The sequence below is a fragment of the Hermetia illucens genome, chromosome 4, assembly GCF_905115235.1.
Source record: "Hermetia illucens chromosome 4, iHerIll2.2.curated.20191125, whole genome shotgun sequence".
Taxonomy (NCBI): domain Eukaryota; kingdom Metazoa; phylum Arthropoda; class Insecta; order Diptera; family Stratiomyidae; genus Hermetia; species Hermetia illucens.
This window is the reverse complement of record NC_051852.1, coordinates 74,979,710-74,996,464: the sequence shown is the minus strand read 5'-3', so window position 1 is coordinate 74,996,464 and position 16,755 is coordinate 74,979,710. Positions and strand designations below refer to the sequence as shown.

The 16,755-nt window shown below is 40.7% G+C and overlaps 2 protein-coding genes across 3 annotated transcripts in view; one reads left to right on the top strand and one right to left on the bottom strand.

Annotated features, from left to right (window-relative positions):
- The window catches only part of LOC119653481 (paired mesoderm homeobox protein 2B-like), an 82,936-nt gene that overhangs the window by 4,195 nt on the left and 61,986 nt on the right, over positions 1 to 16,755 (bottom strand). The window lies entirely within an intron of this gene.
- LOC119653484 overlaps positions 1 to 16,755 on the top strand; it is a 55,178-nt gene that overhangs the window by 32,825 nt on the left and 5,598 nt on the right. Inside the window, exon 2 of one of the 2 annotated variants that reach the window (XR_005249703.1) lies at positions 2,820 to 3,221. Coding sequence is in view for 1 of the 2 variants with exons in the window: in XM_038058112.1 (XP_037914040.1) it covers positions 2,820 to 3,015 (196 nt within the window). In the remaining variant the exon portion in view is untranslated. Of the gene's footprint in view, positions 1 to 2,819; positions 3,222 to 16,755 lie in introns of those variants that run through there. The other variant, XM_038058112.1, reaches the window with a different exon arrangement.

Here is a 16,755-nt window from a genome sequence, read left to right as displayed (position 1 = left end):
TCCACCTTTTATCAGCCCGACCAGCTATGTAGAGCACTGGCGAGAAACTGGACGAACTGTTAGTCGGGTTTCATGGATTAAAGCTGCAAGCAAATCGACGAAATGCACAAGAAATGGCCACGCATTGTTTAATCACAGAATATTGTATTCTGCTTTATGTCATCCAAACTCGCAGTATGCAAGTCGTGTAGTAGGCAATGAAATTCTAATTCACCCACCATATTCATCAGACCTTGAATTATGACCGAATACAGATCACATTCACAGAATATGCTAAAATTCTCCCAGACGCTAGCCCAAATATCGCAAAACTAAAGTTGTCTTCGGCACCTACAAACATCGTTATTGCCGTTGACAGAATTTTGGCTGATCATTCGACTAGTGAGATTACTGCGACAGTGGTCAACCGTCCAGTCTACGTTGCAGCTGTCCGTCCCAATAATTAACATCTTAGAACGAATAACAGAGGTATGCACAGGAAGACTTTATTGTTCTGGGTGTTTCGACTTAACAGAACTGTCGAAAACTTAAGTTAAGTTAAGACCGGCCCTGCCATGCAAGCACATCTTGGAACTACATCAACAGGAATGCACAAATACGTTGCCAACATCATTGGAAACTACCATCTCTCCAATGATATGCCCATCGAAGAAATCATCGAGATGCTGAAGCGAAAACTTGCGCTATGTTCCAATCGCATCCGTAGATAACAAAGAAGATTTCAGCAAGTACAGGTAACACCTTGTTCTTCCAGAACCAAAGAGGATTTTATAAAAATCGTAGCAACTTAGATCGGGAAAGTAACCTCGATCTGGATCAGGAAGAAGACTTCTGGAAAAGTCTTTGGAGCGAACCAAACCGTTGCAACTTAGAAGCAGCGTGGTTCCCACACCTCTCCCCGAAATAACCATGCCTGATATAACTGAAGCCGATGTTAAAGCAGCCAGGGGTTGATAACATTCACAGCTTCTGACTAAAGCGGTTTAAGAGCACTCATAGCCTGTTGGCAAATCATCTTAATCAGATGCTTGCTGACCCAAAAGTAGTTCCATCATTCTTCACCAAGGTGATAGCTTATCTCATCCCCAAGGAACAGCGTGACCCACCATCTACAAGTTTCTCACTTCAGTTCTCTGTGCGAACATCTTAAAACATCTTGATGTTCACAGATTGATAGCTGAGGAGCAAAAAGAATGCGCAAAAGCTCTCGAGGCTGCAGAGAACAGTTTGTTATCGATACGGCAGCTGTAAAGCAGGCTGGCCACCAAAAGCGAAATACCTCGACGGGCTACACCGATTATAAATCAGTCTTTGGCTCCATATCACATTCGTGGTTACTACAAATGTTACGCTTGTACAAAATTAACTCGAATGTCGTTTTTCTCCTAAGTATAGTGATAAAAAATTGGAGCACGAAGCTACTGGTATCCTCACAAACATCAAGAGAGATACCAATTGGCATTTTCCAAGGCGACGCTTCAAGCCCACTGTTGTTTTGTTTGGCTTTGAATCCTTTATCCTATCTTTTGGATACTGTCTAAATAACATCCAAATTGAGGGTATGGATTCGGAAGACGTCTATAAACACCTCGGTATATTGCAAGCAACAACATAATATGGCAATAATGAAATCTAAGTTGCTGGGGGAATTCGAACGGTGTCTGGATTGAACAAACGAGGATCACTATCCCACGCCATCAGGGGGAAGCGCACTTTAATCGTGGGTTCTTTTCGTGAGTTTTTTGTAAGAAACAATCCTCTAGCCAATTACATCAGACTACCATCATGGTAGATAGTAAATTGCCCCCTTTGAACATAAGAAGCAGACAATGGGATCCCAAATCGAATGTAACTTCAGTCCAACAAAATATCAACATGTGGAAAGAAAAACCTATTCACGGCAGTCATATAAAGAATTTCTTGTTTCCAGGCATTGACATCGAAGCAGTACACAAGTCGTTATAACTTTACCTGTAAGATTATTCATCAAATCCTTGCATTCAAGGATAAACTATTGGCAACATACCATTCTTATTACAAGTATACTTCGCAGATAATCTTGGAAAATGATCGGGTCAAACTACCGTTGGACTGGAACACAGTTGGAAAACAGCAAGAAAACATCCGAAACAATGGCCCCTTGGCGGACGATATGAAGCAGACTTGGAGACTACAAGATCGAAGTAGTCCTAGTCGTATTGTCAGCGACGGGATTACTCTCGCTCGATGCTAGAGCTGGACCATACATGGAGATGCAAAAAGCGGTTATCCTTGCAACCTGTGCTATAGTTCGAAGATTCCTGTCCGATAACAGTCTGGCCTAGTGGGCTCTAGTCTTCCATTTAACATCTATATGTCTTTGCAGATAAGAACTGCCGTATCACTACTTGAAGTGTTTGCAACAATCGGGATGTAGCAATAGAGCATGGTCACACACTTTGCGTTGAACCGCATCATCGCTGTGATGCGGGCGTTTGAGTGTTGCCTTCAGCCCATCCTTAGGTTGTTCACCCCTCGGTCCGGTTAGGTGAGAAGGCGGTTCGTGGGCGTTTTTAACTATATATGGTTGTAATTCACCCCACCGTTCGCAATTTCACTCAAATGCGCTCCAACTCCCCTTTCCGAAGACGACCGCACTCCCTATTTACTGTTCTGCGCGAAGTGTTCTTGAGGCGACCCACTCATCGAACATATGACGTAACCAGGAATGGGATTGTCGCCCCTCATTAATGTGTGACCTATCCACTGACACTTCCGCTTTTCGATCAGATCGCATATTTTAATTTTACTAATAAATTTTGTGTGCACTTTTTTGACAGTTCAATATGCATGGAAGCATACCTTAAGAAAATATGACAACAGTAGGTCAGCAGTGATAGCAACAGATTTAACAGAAAGAGGAAGACAAACCAGAAGCTCTACATGCCATGACGGGAGACACGCGAAACAAACAACGGACCGGCAAGATTACCGTCCAAATGTTTGGAAGTGGAAGAATATTTGCGTTTATTTATGGTAAAATATCCGTTGTTATATTAGAAATTTTTAACTAGATAGATTTGACTAAAAAGATATCAATTATTGATCCGGGCGTCGTCGGCGTGTTTACACCCTACTTACAAGTTTTTTTAAAATTTTTATATTCTTTCATTTTTTCCATTGACTTTGCAAGAGTGTACAGAACTGTTTTCCATTAGATGCAAATCAATTTTTATAAATTAATGAATATCAAAAATTATAAGACAAACGGTTTCGTCTAGGGCAGAGGCAACTCTTCAGACGCTGCCTCACCTCTGCCCTGGGAGCAGCGTGACCGTGAGTGGCATCAGATGGAAAACGCTCACTTTATATTTTCAATAAAACACGCCAAGGGTGCGAATTATATCCAATCGAAACCAATAGTTTGAGCCTGAGCTGGCTAAAGCTAAATAAATTGTTTAGGATAAGTGAGGGATCCTAAGTCCACAACCACTTGTTGTTGGACCGGACCAAATGGAGAGCAACTTACTCCCACGTCTCTTTGGTCCGCGGATCCCTCGTTTGGGGCATGGATCCCTCACTTATCCTAAACAATTTATTTAGCTTTAGCCAGCTCAGGCTCAAACTATTGGTTTCGATTGGATATAATTCGCACCCTTGGCGTGTTTTATTGAAAATATAAAGTGAGCGTTTTCCATCTGATGCCACTCACGGTCACGCTGCTCCCAGGGCAGAGGTGAGGCAGCGTCTGAAGAGTTGCCTCTGCCCTAGACGAAACCGTTTGTCTTATAATTTTTGTAATGCTTGGGTGCCATGCCCCAAACGAGGGATCCGCGGACCAAAGAGACGTGGGAGTAAGTTGCTCTCCATTTGGTCCGGTCCAACAACAAGTGGTTGTGGACTTAGGATCCCTCACTTATCCTAAACAATTTAATGAATATCAATTGCACTCAAATATTTGATCTAAATATTTGATCCGTTAGTCCAAACTACGTTTTCCCATTGTTCTATGTCAATTTTTGTGTGTTTTTAGCTCACTCTCGCCAGTTTTGTTTGTTTGGTTGTAAATTTTCTTTTTTTTGACAATTATAAAACTTCCTTTTAGAAATATTAGCTTTTATTGGTTAAATTTGTATTCTCCATTAAGACAACAACTGATAAGGTCTTCCAATACGTTATTAGAATCGGGCCTTGTGTGTCAGCATCGTGGCAGCAGCACACATGCGTCGGCCAAAACATTCCAGATTTAAAAAAAAAATGTGATGAGTTTTTCATTCATTTGATAATTTAGTGAAATTCCTTGAAAAGAAAATACGTAATCCCTGAAAATATGTTTGCTTCCAAAATTTTGGTCAGTATTGTACACAGATGGAAGGGGAAAAGGTATTATATATATTGTATGAAGGGAATCCTTGAGCGATGCGGCAACATAAGACATAGATAAATCAAGAAAATTTACAGCGAAAGATTTATTTGACTAATTCAAAGAGCTAACAATTAACTTATCGTATTTCAGGTTACCTTACGACTCAGCGATTTTCTGTACCTGAATGTCTGTAATAAATAAATTTGCTATTTTGTAAGCGACATAAATCTAGGTACGTCCATTTGCAAATAAAGTTCTACGGGTTTTTTATTAACTGATTGTTTCAGCTAATTTTGAAACGGACTAAAAAATCTGCGTTCTTTCTAATCCCAAAAAAATGTTTTTTTTTCAACTCTACATTACACGACAACAAAACTGATACATTTGCGAACAATGCTGTATTATTCTCTCCACACTTTCTATCTTACGAAATTGCGTGTAAAAATAAACTCTGATTCAGCAAGAAGCATTTATTCAGCAGTTGCTTATTAAACATGTTAATGGAAACTCATAATTTCAGACAACAGTTTAAAAATATCGTTTTGAAACGACCATGTTGTGAAATTTTATTTACGATGTGCATGTCACACATGTCGCACAACAACTCACAGATTGATATAATTGAGATATGAAAGATTAACTATTTAATATCTAACGTGAAATGAGTTGGAACGAAATTCTCACAGCGGATTCGGGGGAAAGTAAATTTGGTGTTTGAAAACAAGCGAAAAAGAAAATAATTTATTACATTCCTGCACGCGTGTCATTTGGAATTTCGTCACAAAGGTATGATTACGCAACCCCAATTTTTTCTCACCATAATTTTATGGTTTTATTATTCTGATAAATGATCGATTTGATTGAAATCTACTTTTCTCAAAACCAAGTTTGTTGCGGGTCATGTGCATGAAAATATCTTGGTACTCCCGAACATGTGTACATAGATTTGTAAATTTCAAAGCGTTTGTCGGTCCCAGGAGTTCTGGAACCAATTACTTAGCAAACGTTTCGTCACCGCTCGATCCTGCCCAGTTTATGTAGCCTAAATGCTTGCCCAAGTCGATAAAACTACAAAATTATCTACATCCTCTTTTCATTCACGAGTGAGCTCCTATAGCTAACATACCTATATAGATATTTGTGAATGTTTGCGAATGGGTCCATGGAATACTTTGAATGAATCTGAACATATGTACGTATGTAAGTCAATACGAATGAACAGAGGACACACGAAAGGACAACGATAAATACTGGGAGCAGCTTTATGTTTTCCTGGATCGTTATGTGGAGTGGCCTCAAGGCTCTTGCTCTCGTTGTTATCGTCGTTAACGTTGGAATTCTGGAATTCTGTGTGCGCAATTACCCTAAACAAATTTCCCACTTTTTGTTTGTCTTCTTAATTTTTGTTTCAATTCGTCTTCAGTCTTCGATGCTTACATTTGGCACCCCTCCCCTTTGGTGCGCCATTGCCACCCACCCCTACTGGCTTCCTCCTTATGGGACTTTGAATGCTCGCCATCTATGGTAAATGAACATGGAACCTGTCCGACATATTCATGATGGCAAACAGTGGAATTTGAACAGTATTTCCTTTAATGTTTGCGAATCCATACGTATCCTAATGGGAGTAAATACCAGTTGGCTAGTAGATAAAGTGTTGAATAAAATGGCCAGTACATATGTGCATACATATATAGAAATATGAATAAATATCGGATGAAAAGTTACGATGGCTTCATATTTAACAGAGACCAATTTTCATTGAGTTTTTAGTGACGGTTGAGTTGGGGGCTGCTTAGCCTTTCCGCTAATCAGTTCCATAATGGCTCATTTTCCATACTTTATGAGGGTAAACCCTAGCTTTCTGCGTGATTGGAATATTTAGACTTCTAAGGAGGAAGGCTCTAAATTAACCGAAAAGCAGAAATGGCATCAAATTTTCCGGGGTGAAAACTTTTAAGTTTTATTTATCAGTGGAAGTCCAAAAGGAGGAAATACGAAATGCCTTCTGTTGCTCTCCTCTTTCGTATACATACATATGTATTATATACATATTTCAACATGTCCACAAAAGGATTCACTTTATTTGTATTTTTTATGGAGCGTTCCTTTGAAAAATGAATGGTTGGCGCATTTAAAGTTTCGCACAACGAATAACAGCTGCTTGGTGATAATTGAATATTTTAAGATTTGTAGTATGTGTCGGTTTTAAGGTTTACTGTCTGTTGTAGCGACTGACACCAAATTAAGTAGAAAGTTGGGAACTGCGAACCCCCATGCTTACATGCGCAAGGGGGGTGTACATTTTTTTTTCATCCGATATAGTCATGTGGGGTATCAAATTAAAGGTCCCTGTTAGTACTTTTCAAAGCCGATATTTGCTGGAAAGGTTGGGAGTGCGGGGGGTTGAAAGTGATCATTTCTTTAGCGGACCCATTCTCAGAAACTACTTAACCGAAAAATCTGAAAAAAATCAAGAGGCTGCCACTGTATGGTGCCTAAGCTTCAAAACACCCTCCATACCGATACCTGTTCAAATAAAGTTAATCATTACTATAACTTTTAGTATTAAGCAGGAAAACCTCCTTAAGTTCCTACTAGAGTAACGAAATTTTGCAGCGATATAGGCTAGAGCATAGAGCATGATCCTAATATTTGGTGAAAATCGCGCTTTTACAAACAAAGTTATAATAGGTCAAAACTGTCGCTTCTATGCAAATTCAAGACTTTGAATGTCAATATCACTTGAAAGTGGATATTCTCACATAATATATGCATATATTACGTGCTACATACTAATGGGACAAATGCACATTCAAATCTCTTTATAAAAGAAATACACAAAACCTTTCATATCTGAAACGCCAAGCTTTCGGTTTCCCGACCTATTTTATTTTTATTTCCGAATTGTCTCGTGTCCGCCTGCTGACAGAATCCAATGGATTATTTGCAGCATTTCCTTCTTTTTATCGAAGATTCTTACATAAGTGCATAGTTCAGAAGTGCTCACGAGAGGTGCTATGTGTTATCTTGGTGTACGAAGTAGTGGGTTCCTAAAATTTGCGGTTAGGAGTTGCAGTTAGGTGCAACGACTTTCCCCATTTTCCTATTCTTCAAGTAGTTCAACTTCGTGATAAACCATATTGAACTCGAACCGCATCTTGTTCATCTCGAACAGTAACGTCCATTACAGGTTGTATCTTAAAACGAAAGCTCATTGAAATCGGTATACTATCTGCTTTTCTGTTAAATGGCACCCGTAGAATACCCACGTTCCACTGACTTGTCCCGGCATAGACAAAATTCATGTAGTTATACACATTCACTTTCTTCACGACATCATAACATTTTATGATCCCATTTTCCTAAGTCCTCTACTCGCTATTTGGGAAGGTAGGTAGGTCTCAACGGCGTTCCAAGGAGCGCAATTAGCGCTGTGGCGTGTGATGCCAAAAATTCTTAAGACTTCCTGGCTGCTGTGGGAAAAGCAAAGAGGGTAGAATCCAACCGGCTCAGATCTTCAGAGTCAGTCCGTAGCATTCACGAAGGTTAGTATTGCAACTAAAGATCCCTTTGAGGTCCCCAAAGAATTGTTTATCTAATGTCCGTAGACTTGCTATAGTTAAAGCTGGACAATCTCAGAGGAATTGTAGAGTATGCCGAGGCTGGCGCCCTGGTCCCCGTACAGACTGACGTAATCCTCTACGCATTGCATCTGACCTAAAAGCCTTTGTGATCGTGTCGTATTATGGGCGGAGCAAATCCTCCTTGACTTGGCGTAAATTGATAAATTGCAATGCGTCACTGATCTTCCACTCTGTCCTGGTTCTCCATGAAGTTAGACTTGTATGTGGGATAGTCCGTTGGGATACCCAGCATTCCCAAGGTACTTCGTCTAGGATATCACTATGGTGGTAGAGCTTCGCTGTACAACATCTGGGTTTACGTAATCTGACAGTGTTACATTGCACGCTACATTATATATTAAGGTGGAGGTTCGTTCTGTGAATCCTATCAAGTTTGATCCTATTGTACTTCTTTCTCAGCGCCTCGACCACACAATAGGATGGAATGAGTCGCAGTTGTATACGTCTAGAAAACCATGACGGTAGGTGGAATTTTGGTATCCTTGGCTTGGTGGTGAATAACATCAGCTCTGATTTGGTTGGAATTATGTCAATTTACGTTCATAAACTGTATACATTCTACACAAAGACATGATCTACCTTCAGGATCGTCTTAGATGATGTAGCCTGCTGTAATACCACGGTGCAGCGAAGTCGGGATGATTTTAGTAGATAAAAATTCACACACTAGCATGCCGGAAACAGCCCGTTTTCAAGATTTCCATCTACGAAAACAAAGATAGAGACATGGGAATGTTCTATTCTAATTTTTGACATTTTGTATAAAACAAAACCTTATTAAAACCGATTCATTGTATGTCCCTCTGTCAGTCTGTCATACGCACTTTTCTTAGAAACCGTTATACTTATTGACACGAAATTCGTGGGAAGGTTGGAACTGTGAATGCCAACGCATTCACTGAGTAACATCGCCGTACGTTGGGCTTGAAAGGGCAGGTTCCCCTACATGCAGAAGAGGAGTATAATTTTTTTTCACCGAATATGGTCACGTGGGGCAACGAATGAAAGGTCTCGATTAGTTGAACATTTTCAAGCCAGATTTAGTTTTGACTTTAGTTGTAAACAAGTCGGGATACCGGAAGCTAGACGCTTCAGGTATGAAAGGTTTTGTGTATTTCTTTTATAAAGAGATATGAGTATTCATTTGTCCAATTAGCATGTAGCACTTAAAATATGCATATATTATGTGAAAATAGCCACTTTCAAGTGATATTGACATTCATAGTCTTGAATTTGCAGACGAGCGACAGCTTTGACCTACGAAGTTTTGTGGGCAGCCCGCTGTTATTATTTCTGATATTGAGTGCAACGCAGGGAAGTAATGGCGCAAAATGTATCCCCAAAAAGTGAAACAGGTTTCGTCCTCAGTACCGTACGATATCTGCTCAAATAAAGTTAATAGTAGCATGTTACCATATTTTGGAAATTTAATCAAAACCCCCTTAATTCCATTCATCAACGGCGCAACAACCGGTATCCGGTCTAGGCCTGCCTTAATAAGGAACTCCAGACATCCCGGTTTTGCGCCGAGGTCCACCAATTCGATATCCCTAAAAGCTGTCTGGCGTCCTGGCCCACGCCATCGCTCCATCTTAGGCAGGGTCTGCCTCGTCTTCTTTTCCTACCATAGATATTGCCCTTATAGACTTTCCGGGTGGGATCATCTTCATCCATACGGATTAAGTGACCCGCCCACCGTAACCTATTGAGTCGGATTTTATCCACAACCGGACGGTCATGGTATCGCTCATAGATTTCGTCATTGTGTAGGCTACGGAATCGTCCATCCTCATGTAGGGGGCCAAAAATTCTTCGGACGATTCCTCTCTCGAACGGGGCCAAGAGTTCGCAATTTTTCTTGCTAAGAACCCAAGTTTCCAAAGAATACATGAGGACTGGCAAGATAGTCTTGTACAGTAAGAGCTTTGACCCTATGGTGAGACGTTTCGAGCGGAACAGTCTTTGTAAGCTGAAATAGGCTCTGTTGGCTGACAACAACCAATCATCGTAGTTGTTATCGGTTGTAATTTTCGACCCTAGATAGGAGAAATTGTCAACGGTCTCAAAGTTGTATTCCCCTATCCTTATTCATGTTCGTGTTTGTGTTTGACCAGTGCGATTTGATGTTGTTGATTGATTCGTCTTCGGTGCTGACGTTGTCACCATATATTTTGTCTTGCCTTCATTGAAGTGCAGCCCAAGATCTCGCGCCGCCAGCTCGATCTGGATGAAGGCAGTTTGTACGTCTCGGGTGGTTCTTCCCATGATGTCGATATCGTCAGCATAGGCCAGTAGTTGGGTGGACTTGAAGAGGATTGTACCTCTTGCATTCACCTCAGCATCACGGATCACTTTCTCGAGGGCCAGGTTAAAGAGGACACATGATAGGGCATCCACTTGTCGTAGACCGTTGTTGATGTCGAATGGTCTTGAGAGTGATCCTGCTGCTTTTATCTGGCCTCGCACATTGGTCAGGGTCAGCCTAGTCAGTCTTATTAATTTCGTCGGGATACCGAATTCTCTCATGGCCGTGTACAGTTTTACCCTGGCTATGCTATCATATGCGGCTTTAAAGTCGATGAACAGATGGTGCAACTGTTGTCCATATTCCAACAGTTTTTCCATCGCCTGCCGCAGAGAGAAAATCTGATCTGTTGCTGATTTGCCTGGAGTGAAGCCTCTTTGGTATGAGCCAATGATGTTCTGGGCGTATGGGGCTATCCGGCCTAGCAAGATAGAGGAGAATATCTTATAGATGGTACTCAGCAACGTGATACCTCTATAATTGCTGCACTGTGTGATATCTCCCTTTTTATGTATGAGACAGATAATGCCTCGTTGCCAATCGTCAGGCATTAATTCGCTGTCCAATACCTTGAGCACAAGTTGATGAACCACTTGGTGTAACTGGTCGCCTCCATATTTAACCAATTCGGCTGTAATTCCATCGGCTCCTGGCGATTTATGATTTTTTAGCCGATGAATTGCACGGACTGTTTCTCCTAAACTTGGTGGTGGTAGTATTTGTCCGTCGTCTTCAACTCGCCGATGTTGTGGTTGTTCAGTAGTTCATCAAAGTACTCAACCCATCGCTCTAATATGCCCATTCTGTCGGAAATCAGATTTCCCTCTTTGTCTCGGCAGGATGAGCATCGACGTGTATAAGGCTTCATCCTGCTGACTTGTTGGTAAAACTTGCGCCTTCTATGCCTGGTGCGGTTGCTCCCTGTACTTTTCTAGTTCACAGACTTGTTGGTTCTCCCAGGCTTCCTTTTTCCGTCTGTGAAGTCGCTCCTCCGCTCGACGGAGTTCGTGATAAGTCTCTGCGCGTGCCCGCGTTCTTTGAGAATGCAACATTAATTCCATTGCTATCACTTATCCTAATGCTAATAAGTGGTAAAATTAGACGTTATTCTGAAAAGTTTGAAGGCAATCCAACTATTATTAACAAAGTTATAGGAGTTCAAAGGTTTGCGTTTCTCGTGAATTTATTGCACTCTAAGATGTGTATGACGCCATCATCATATAAACTGAACTCATGTGAACGGCGGAGTTGGAGTCTCAAAATACATATATCAAAGAATATTTTGAAGTTTTAGCTGTGTACTTTCGACTCGTACGTGCATAGAAGGATTCTCACAAAGGATTAACACGATACCTTTATACCAGAAGCGGTATTCCGGTATTCCGACTTGTTTTTCCATATAATGCATTTCCGCTGAAGCCAGTGTAATGACAAATGTGGTTGACGGTGGCCAAAAGACCATCCTAAGTGGCCGGAGGCTGACGAAATTGATCATGAATATCCACGTGCTTGCACGCTTCTGTGCTACCCAGGCTCGGGAATGCGAGCATGCTAAACACACTACCACCTCTTCACGACGCCTGAGACCTTGAGGTTTGCCGAGTGTTTGAATACGCCAGATCTAGCGCTAGCAACCATGTCAAATACCCTATCCAACTTTTGCGATTGCGACTGTTTGCTGAGGCTTGACAAACATGTTATTGGGCCATGATGATAATAAGAATAAGAATTAGAATTTGCCACGGATTTTAAAACTGAGAACTGACACGCATCCGGTGATAAACGCTGTCCAACGTGAAGTTTAAGGGACAAGGTTGCCAGACATGCAAAATAAGGATATAAATATAGCCATGGCGCCTCAAATAAAATCCGTCATTTAATATTTTTAGTGCTTCACCATACAAATATAAATTTCAGCATTAAACGGATGGTGCAAGATTGAAAAAATACATTTCTAATTCAAGGACTTACTCCCCGAAACTACCTAACCAAAAAATCTGCGAAAAAACCAGCTTGAGCTTTGTACTGATGAAGGGAGTAAGTTGCTCCCGAAATATATATATACATATATAAAATTAAATTGTAGTTTGGAGTAAGCTACTGGTCTATCAGTCCTATCGCTACTTCTTTTCTTTTCATAGACGCTGATTCATCGAACATTTAACATTCAACCACCCCCAATCATTCCGAGGAAGGCCTGCCATCAAAAACAACAGATCCTGCCTTATGGTATTGGAGACGAAAATGTGGTCCTGGATCGGTGGAATAGCTAGCTACGTATAACTTCAAAATGAGGATGATCGTGATCGTGATGGGGTTGTATCCACAATAGAGGAATTACGGAAATAACTTAAAGGCAGACTGAAACAACGATGGCTTGGTATGTTAGATGTTGATTTGAAAACTTTTGAGTCCACCCGGACCAAGGAAACTGGAGAACCTGATCTAGACGAACCAACCTCGCTACCGAACAGGATTAGATTGCTCAATTACACTACTATGCTATCGATAGGTAAACATCTGGAAATTATTTACCCACGTTATTATTGAAAGGTTCCCGGAATCGACGAGTACCTTGATGCTCAAATAGTTGCTGCGAATAGCAGCAACTTATCCGAAATCGTCTAAATCTAAGATGTAGCATTCATTTCGATAAGAAAAACAATTTTAAAACAAGCAGGTGTGCCAGACTTTTGCATTGAGTTTCAGATTGTTTCATTTCAACGCGCTCCTTCCAACATTTCATAGTTTTTCAGTTTCTCTAACTCAGAATTTTAAATAAATCACGGAAAGCCAAAATTTAAAAGTGGGAACTGTTTGTTACTGCACTCTTAACAGCATTGAGCAGTTTTTCCAAATTCCTCCGGCTCCGATTATTATTACATTAACACCAGGACTCTCGACGTAAACAATAATTAACTTGATCCGTAACACGAATCAAATGTGCAACGTCTCTATTAGCAACAATAAAAGTGCATTTAAGATATTGGTTGGCAGCTAAGCACTTTTGAATACCACCACGACAAACGGACATGTGGTCCAAACTATACACAAACAAGACTCTGGAGGGTGAATTGGAAGGGTGCACACTCGGAAACAGTGAGGAAGACCGAAGGACACAATCGAGCAACTACTTCTTATTGTTTTCCTAGGGTAGTTCTCGCCTGATTGATAATCCCCAGCTTTGTCATGGGGTTCCTGCATTTGATCAACACATTTCACACCCCTGTCTAATAAATTCAGTACACAAAAGTTAAACGCAGGGTGACCTTCGCAGCGAAGGGTGGATGCGTGGTTACGAGGCTCATTTTGTTTATTCTACGGATGAATGTTAATTCATTGGGATGAATGCAGTACAGCACCAGTTTTATAGGATCACAAAGTTGTTTTTTATGTCGTTCGGGCGATTTGTTAACATTTATCTGGAGCATAAACACGCCCATATGGCAACATCGTAATGATTCAAGCCGAAGAATAACAAAAAAACAAATGTGGCTTTGATCAGGCGCGAAGAAGGTGCTTCAAATACGTATTTATGTGTGTTTCAGCTGCCGGAGTAGTTCTGAAAGATTTAAAAATAATTTAGTGATTTACACTTGGAGAAAATTACAAAACTAATTCGCCGATTTGTACGTCGCTATGCAACAGCGCCGTGCCAGCATTTCCTCATTGCCAGGAGTTGGCCACGAAGCAAGTTCACCATTGTCCATGTCCGGTTTTAGCAAAACTCATTTCGAGGGGACTCGTATGCAATTATATAAAGTATCTGCACTGTCAGAAGTTATCGAGGAGGACCAAATAAATCCCAGTGATTCATATTTTCATAGACTCGAAATTCGGCTAGTCTCCGAGGAAAATTCTGTGTGGAATGCCATAAACCCACTTTATTTTGAGAATGACCAACAGATGAAATTTGTATACAATTCGCTATGAAGTTTATGGCGGCACACAGCCGAATCTACCACATTTATTCATAATACACCTAAAAATAGACGCCACTTTGTCGATGCTGTGGAGAAAGCAGTAATTATATTCGCATGATGAGGGGATGATGGTGTTTTAAAATTCGAGTAGTAACAAATAGCAGGAAAATTTCTCTTGTGTGGCAGGAGCGGTGGAGGTTTCGCTGATTCGCTACAATAAAACCATGTGGGCCTTGGCGATCTAACGAATTCCTTAAAGAGATATTTTGCATGGTGATTTCATTCGTATTTTAATGGGGGTGCTTGTGGATCCCCAGCGACACTTATTATCTTCGCGAGTCTTTTAAAACACTTAACTGACACTAAATATCAGCATCAATCATTTATATGGAGATTGGAATTAATGAGTACAATATTTTCTGAGGTGCCACGTTCCAATTTTTCGACACTGGGATGTCGCAGCGATTAACTTATATTCTAAAGTCATTCAAGATTTGTGATTGACCGGCATTCTGTAAGCACTAAAGGTGCAGGGTCATGTAGGTAGATAGGGGAGCACAGGATTTTCAAATTAGCAATAGCGCCTGTGAAAATATTCTCCGAAAGTTGGTTCTACTATCTGGAAACCGTAGTGGCGCGTTTACAAATGTTTGCACGTAACTGAGCAGCGAAGGGTGCATTCACATACACCTCGAAAGTTAATTGGATTTGCCAACACGTTAGCTTGTTAATAAAGTCGTGTCGTATGCAATCATTCGGGAAAATTCTAGAACCCCAGAACCGTTGCAGTATCCACAGCGATGGAATATGTGGGGCATGTGCCGTAAATTTAGTACGTCTGCTGACTGCAATGCACAAATTAAACCACAATACAATAGATCGGAAGTTTAGAGCTGGAGCTTAATTGATATTCCCCAAGAGGATGAAACTAGAGCCAGCCTGGAAGCTGGAAGTGGTATGGAATCGTGTCGTTGCATAGCGCCTGGGAAATTCAAGTGTAAATCGGTATAGACATGAAGTTGAAGCCTTGTCAGAATGAATAAAATCTAATGACGGCGGAGGTGGTGACCCAAGTGCATATAATTTAGCAGCACTTAATGGCTTTCCATTATCCCAGCTTGTGAGCTTTCCGGGTGCGTTGCTTATTTAATTTCCAATTGTACATCTGATGAAATTGGGAACCTTTTATTCGTTTCCAAAATTACCTACTAAGCATGTTTTTACCAAAAAAATATCATATTAATCAGTAACCACCTCGACACTGAATGTATGGTCCACTTAGCATACACTAAGAACAGCTCGCATTGTTAAATCTTGATATATGTAAAAACTTCTTAGCTTTTCCAACTCTTGATAATAAAATGCTTATGCCACTATTTTATTATTGGAAAACATGCCTAGGCCAATGAACTGCAAAATTTTATGATTCTAGGGTGGACTTCAGGAGGCTTTGCAGTCAGTTCACAAATTGAAGCCATATATTAATTATCATATTAGGTTGCTGCAAACGAAATGGCCGTTTTGGTACTAAAATTTGAAACGACTGTAAAGCTTACAAAAATTTACTTATTTCATCAGAATAGGTGCCAGTAGATTCAAAACACTTCTCCCAGCGAGTATCAAGAGCATGTATGCCAGTTTCATAGAAATCCAACTGTCGGGTGTTGATAAATTCGTTGAAGGCAATTTTGATGGCGTCTTGATTCCTAAATTGTTTTTCCGCCAAAAAATGATCCAAATACTTAAAAAAGTAGTAGTCGGTTGGCGAAAGGTCCGGTGAATATGGTGGATGAGCCAGAGTCTCATACTGCAATTCGTTCAAGTTTTGAATCATTGTTCTGGATACATGGGGTCGTGCATTGTCATTAAGGAGTCTCACACCATCTTTGTTGACTAATCTCGGCCGTTGTATTCTCAATTTTTGGTGCATTTCTTCGAGTGGGGCACAGTATTTGTGTGCCTTTATCGTTTCGCAGGTGCTAAAAAAGAATAGTGGACCACTCCAGGCCACTAAATAGACATTTGACCGTGCGTCACAAAAACTCATCTAATATGCTCTCTGGCAATAACTAGTGCCAGAGGAACTCATGTGCTACGAAAAATTACGGTATTTATTACCATCCCGCTTCGTTCTTGTTATGGAAAAATTACAGTATTTATTACCATCCCGCTTCGTTCTTGTTATGGACACTGTCACCCGGGATATGTTTTCCTAGCGTTTAAAAGCAAAGCTGGTCTTGAGAAACTTGTCCAAAAGTTGAATGATTGTTTCTTGCAACACAGTCCCAGACTGAATCTCAATAAAACAGAATTTAAGACGGCCGATCCAATGAAATAAGTACTATCACTCTCAGGGAGTCAACCTACCAAGAACTGACTAAATATCTTGGATCAATGTTATCAGCCAATGATAAATGTAATGAAATTACTTCACCAGACACATCACTGAACACCTTAAATCTAAAATTTATCGGAATGTCGTTCGCCTAGTCGCTCCCTATGGTTTTGGTTGTCGGCCGACTATTAAAGACAATG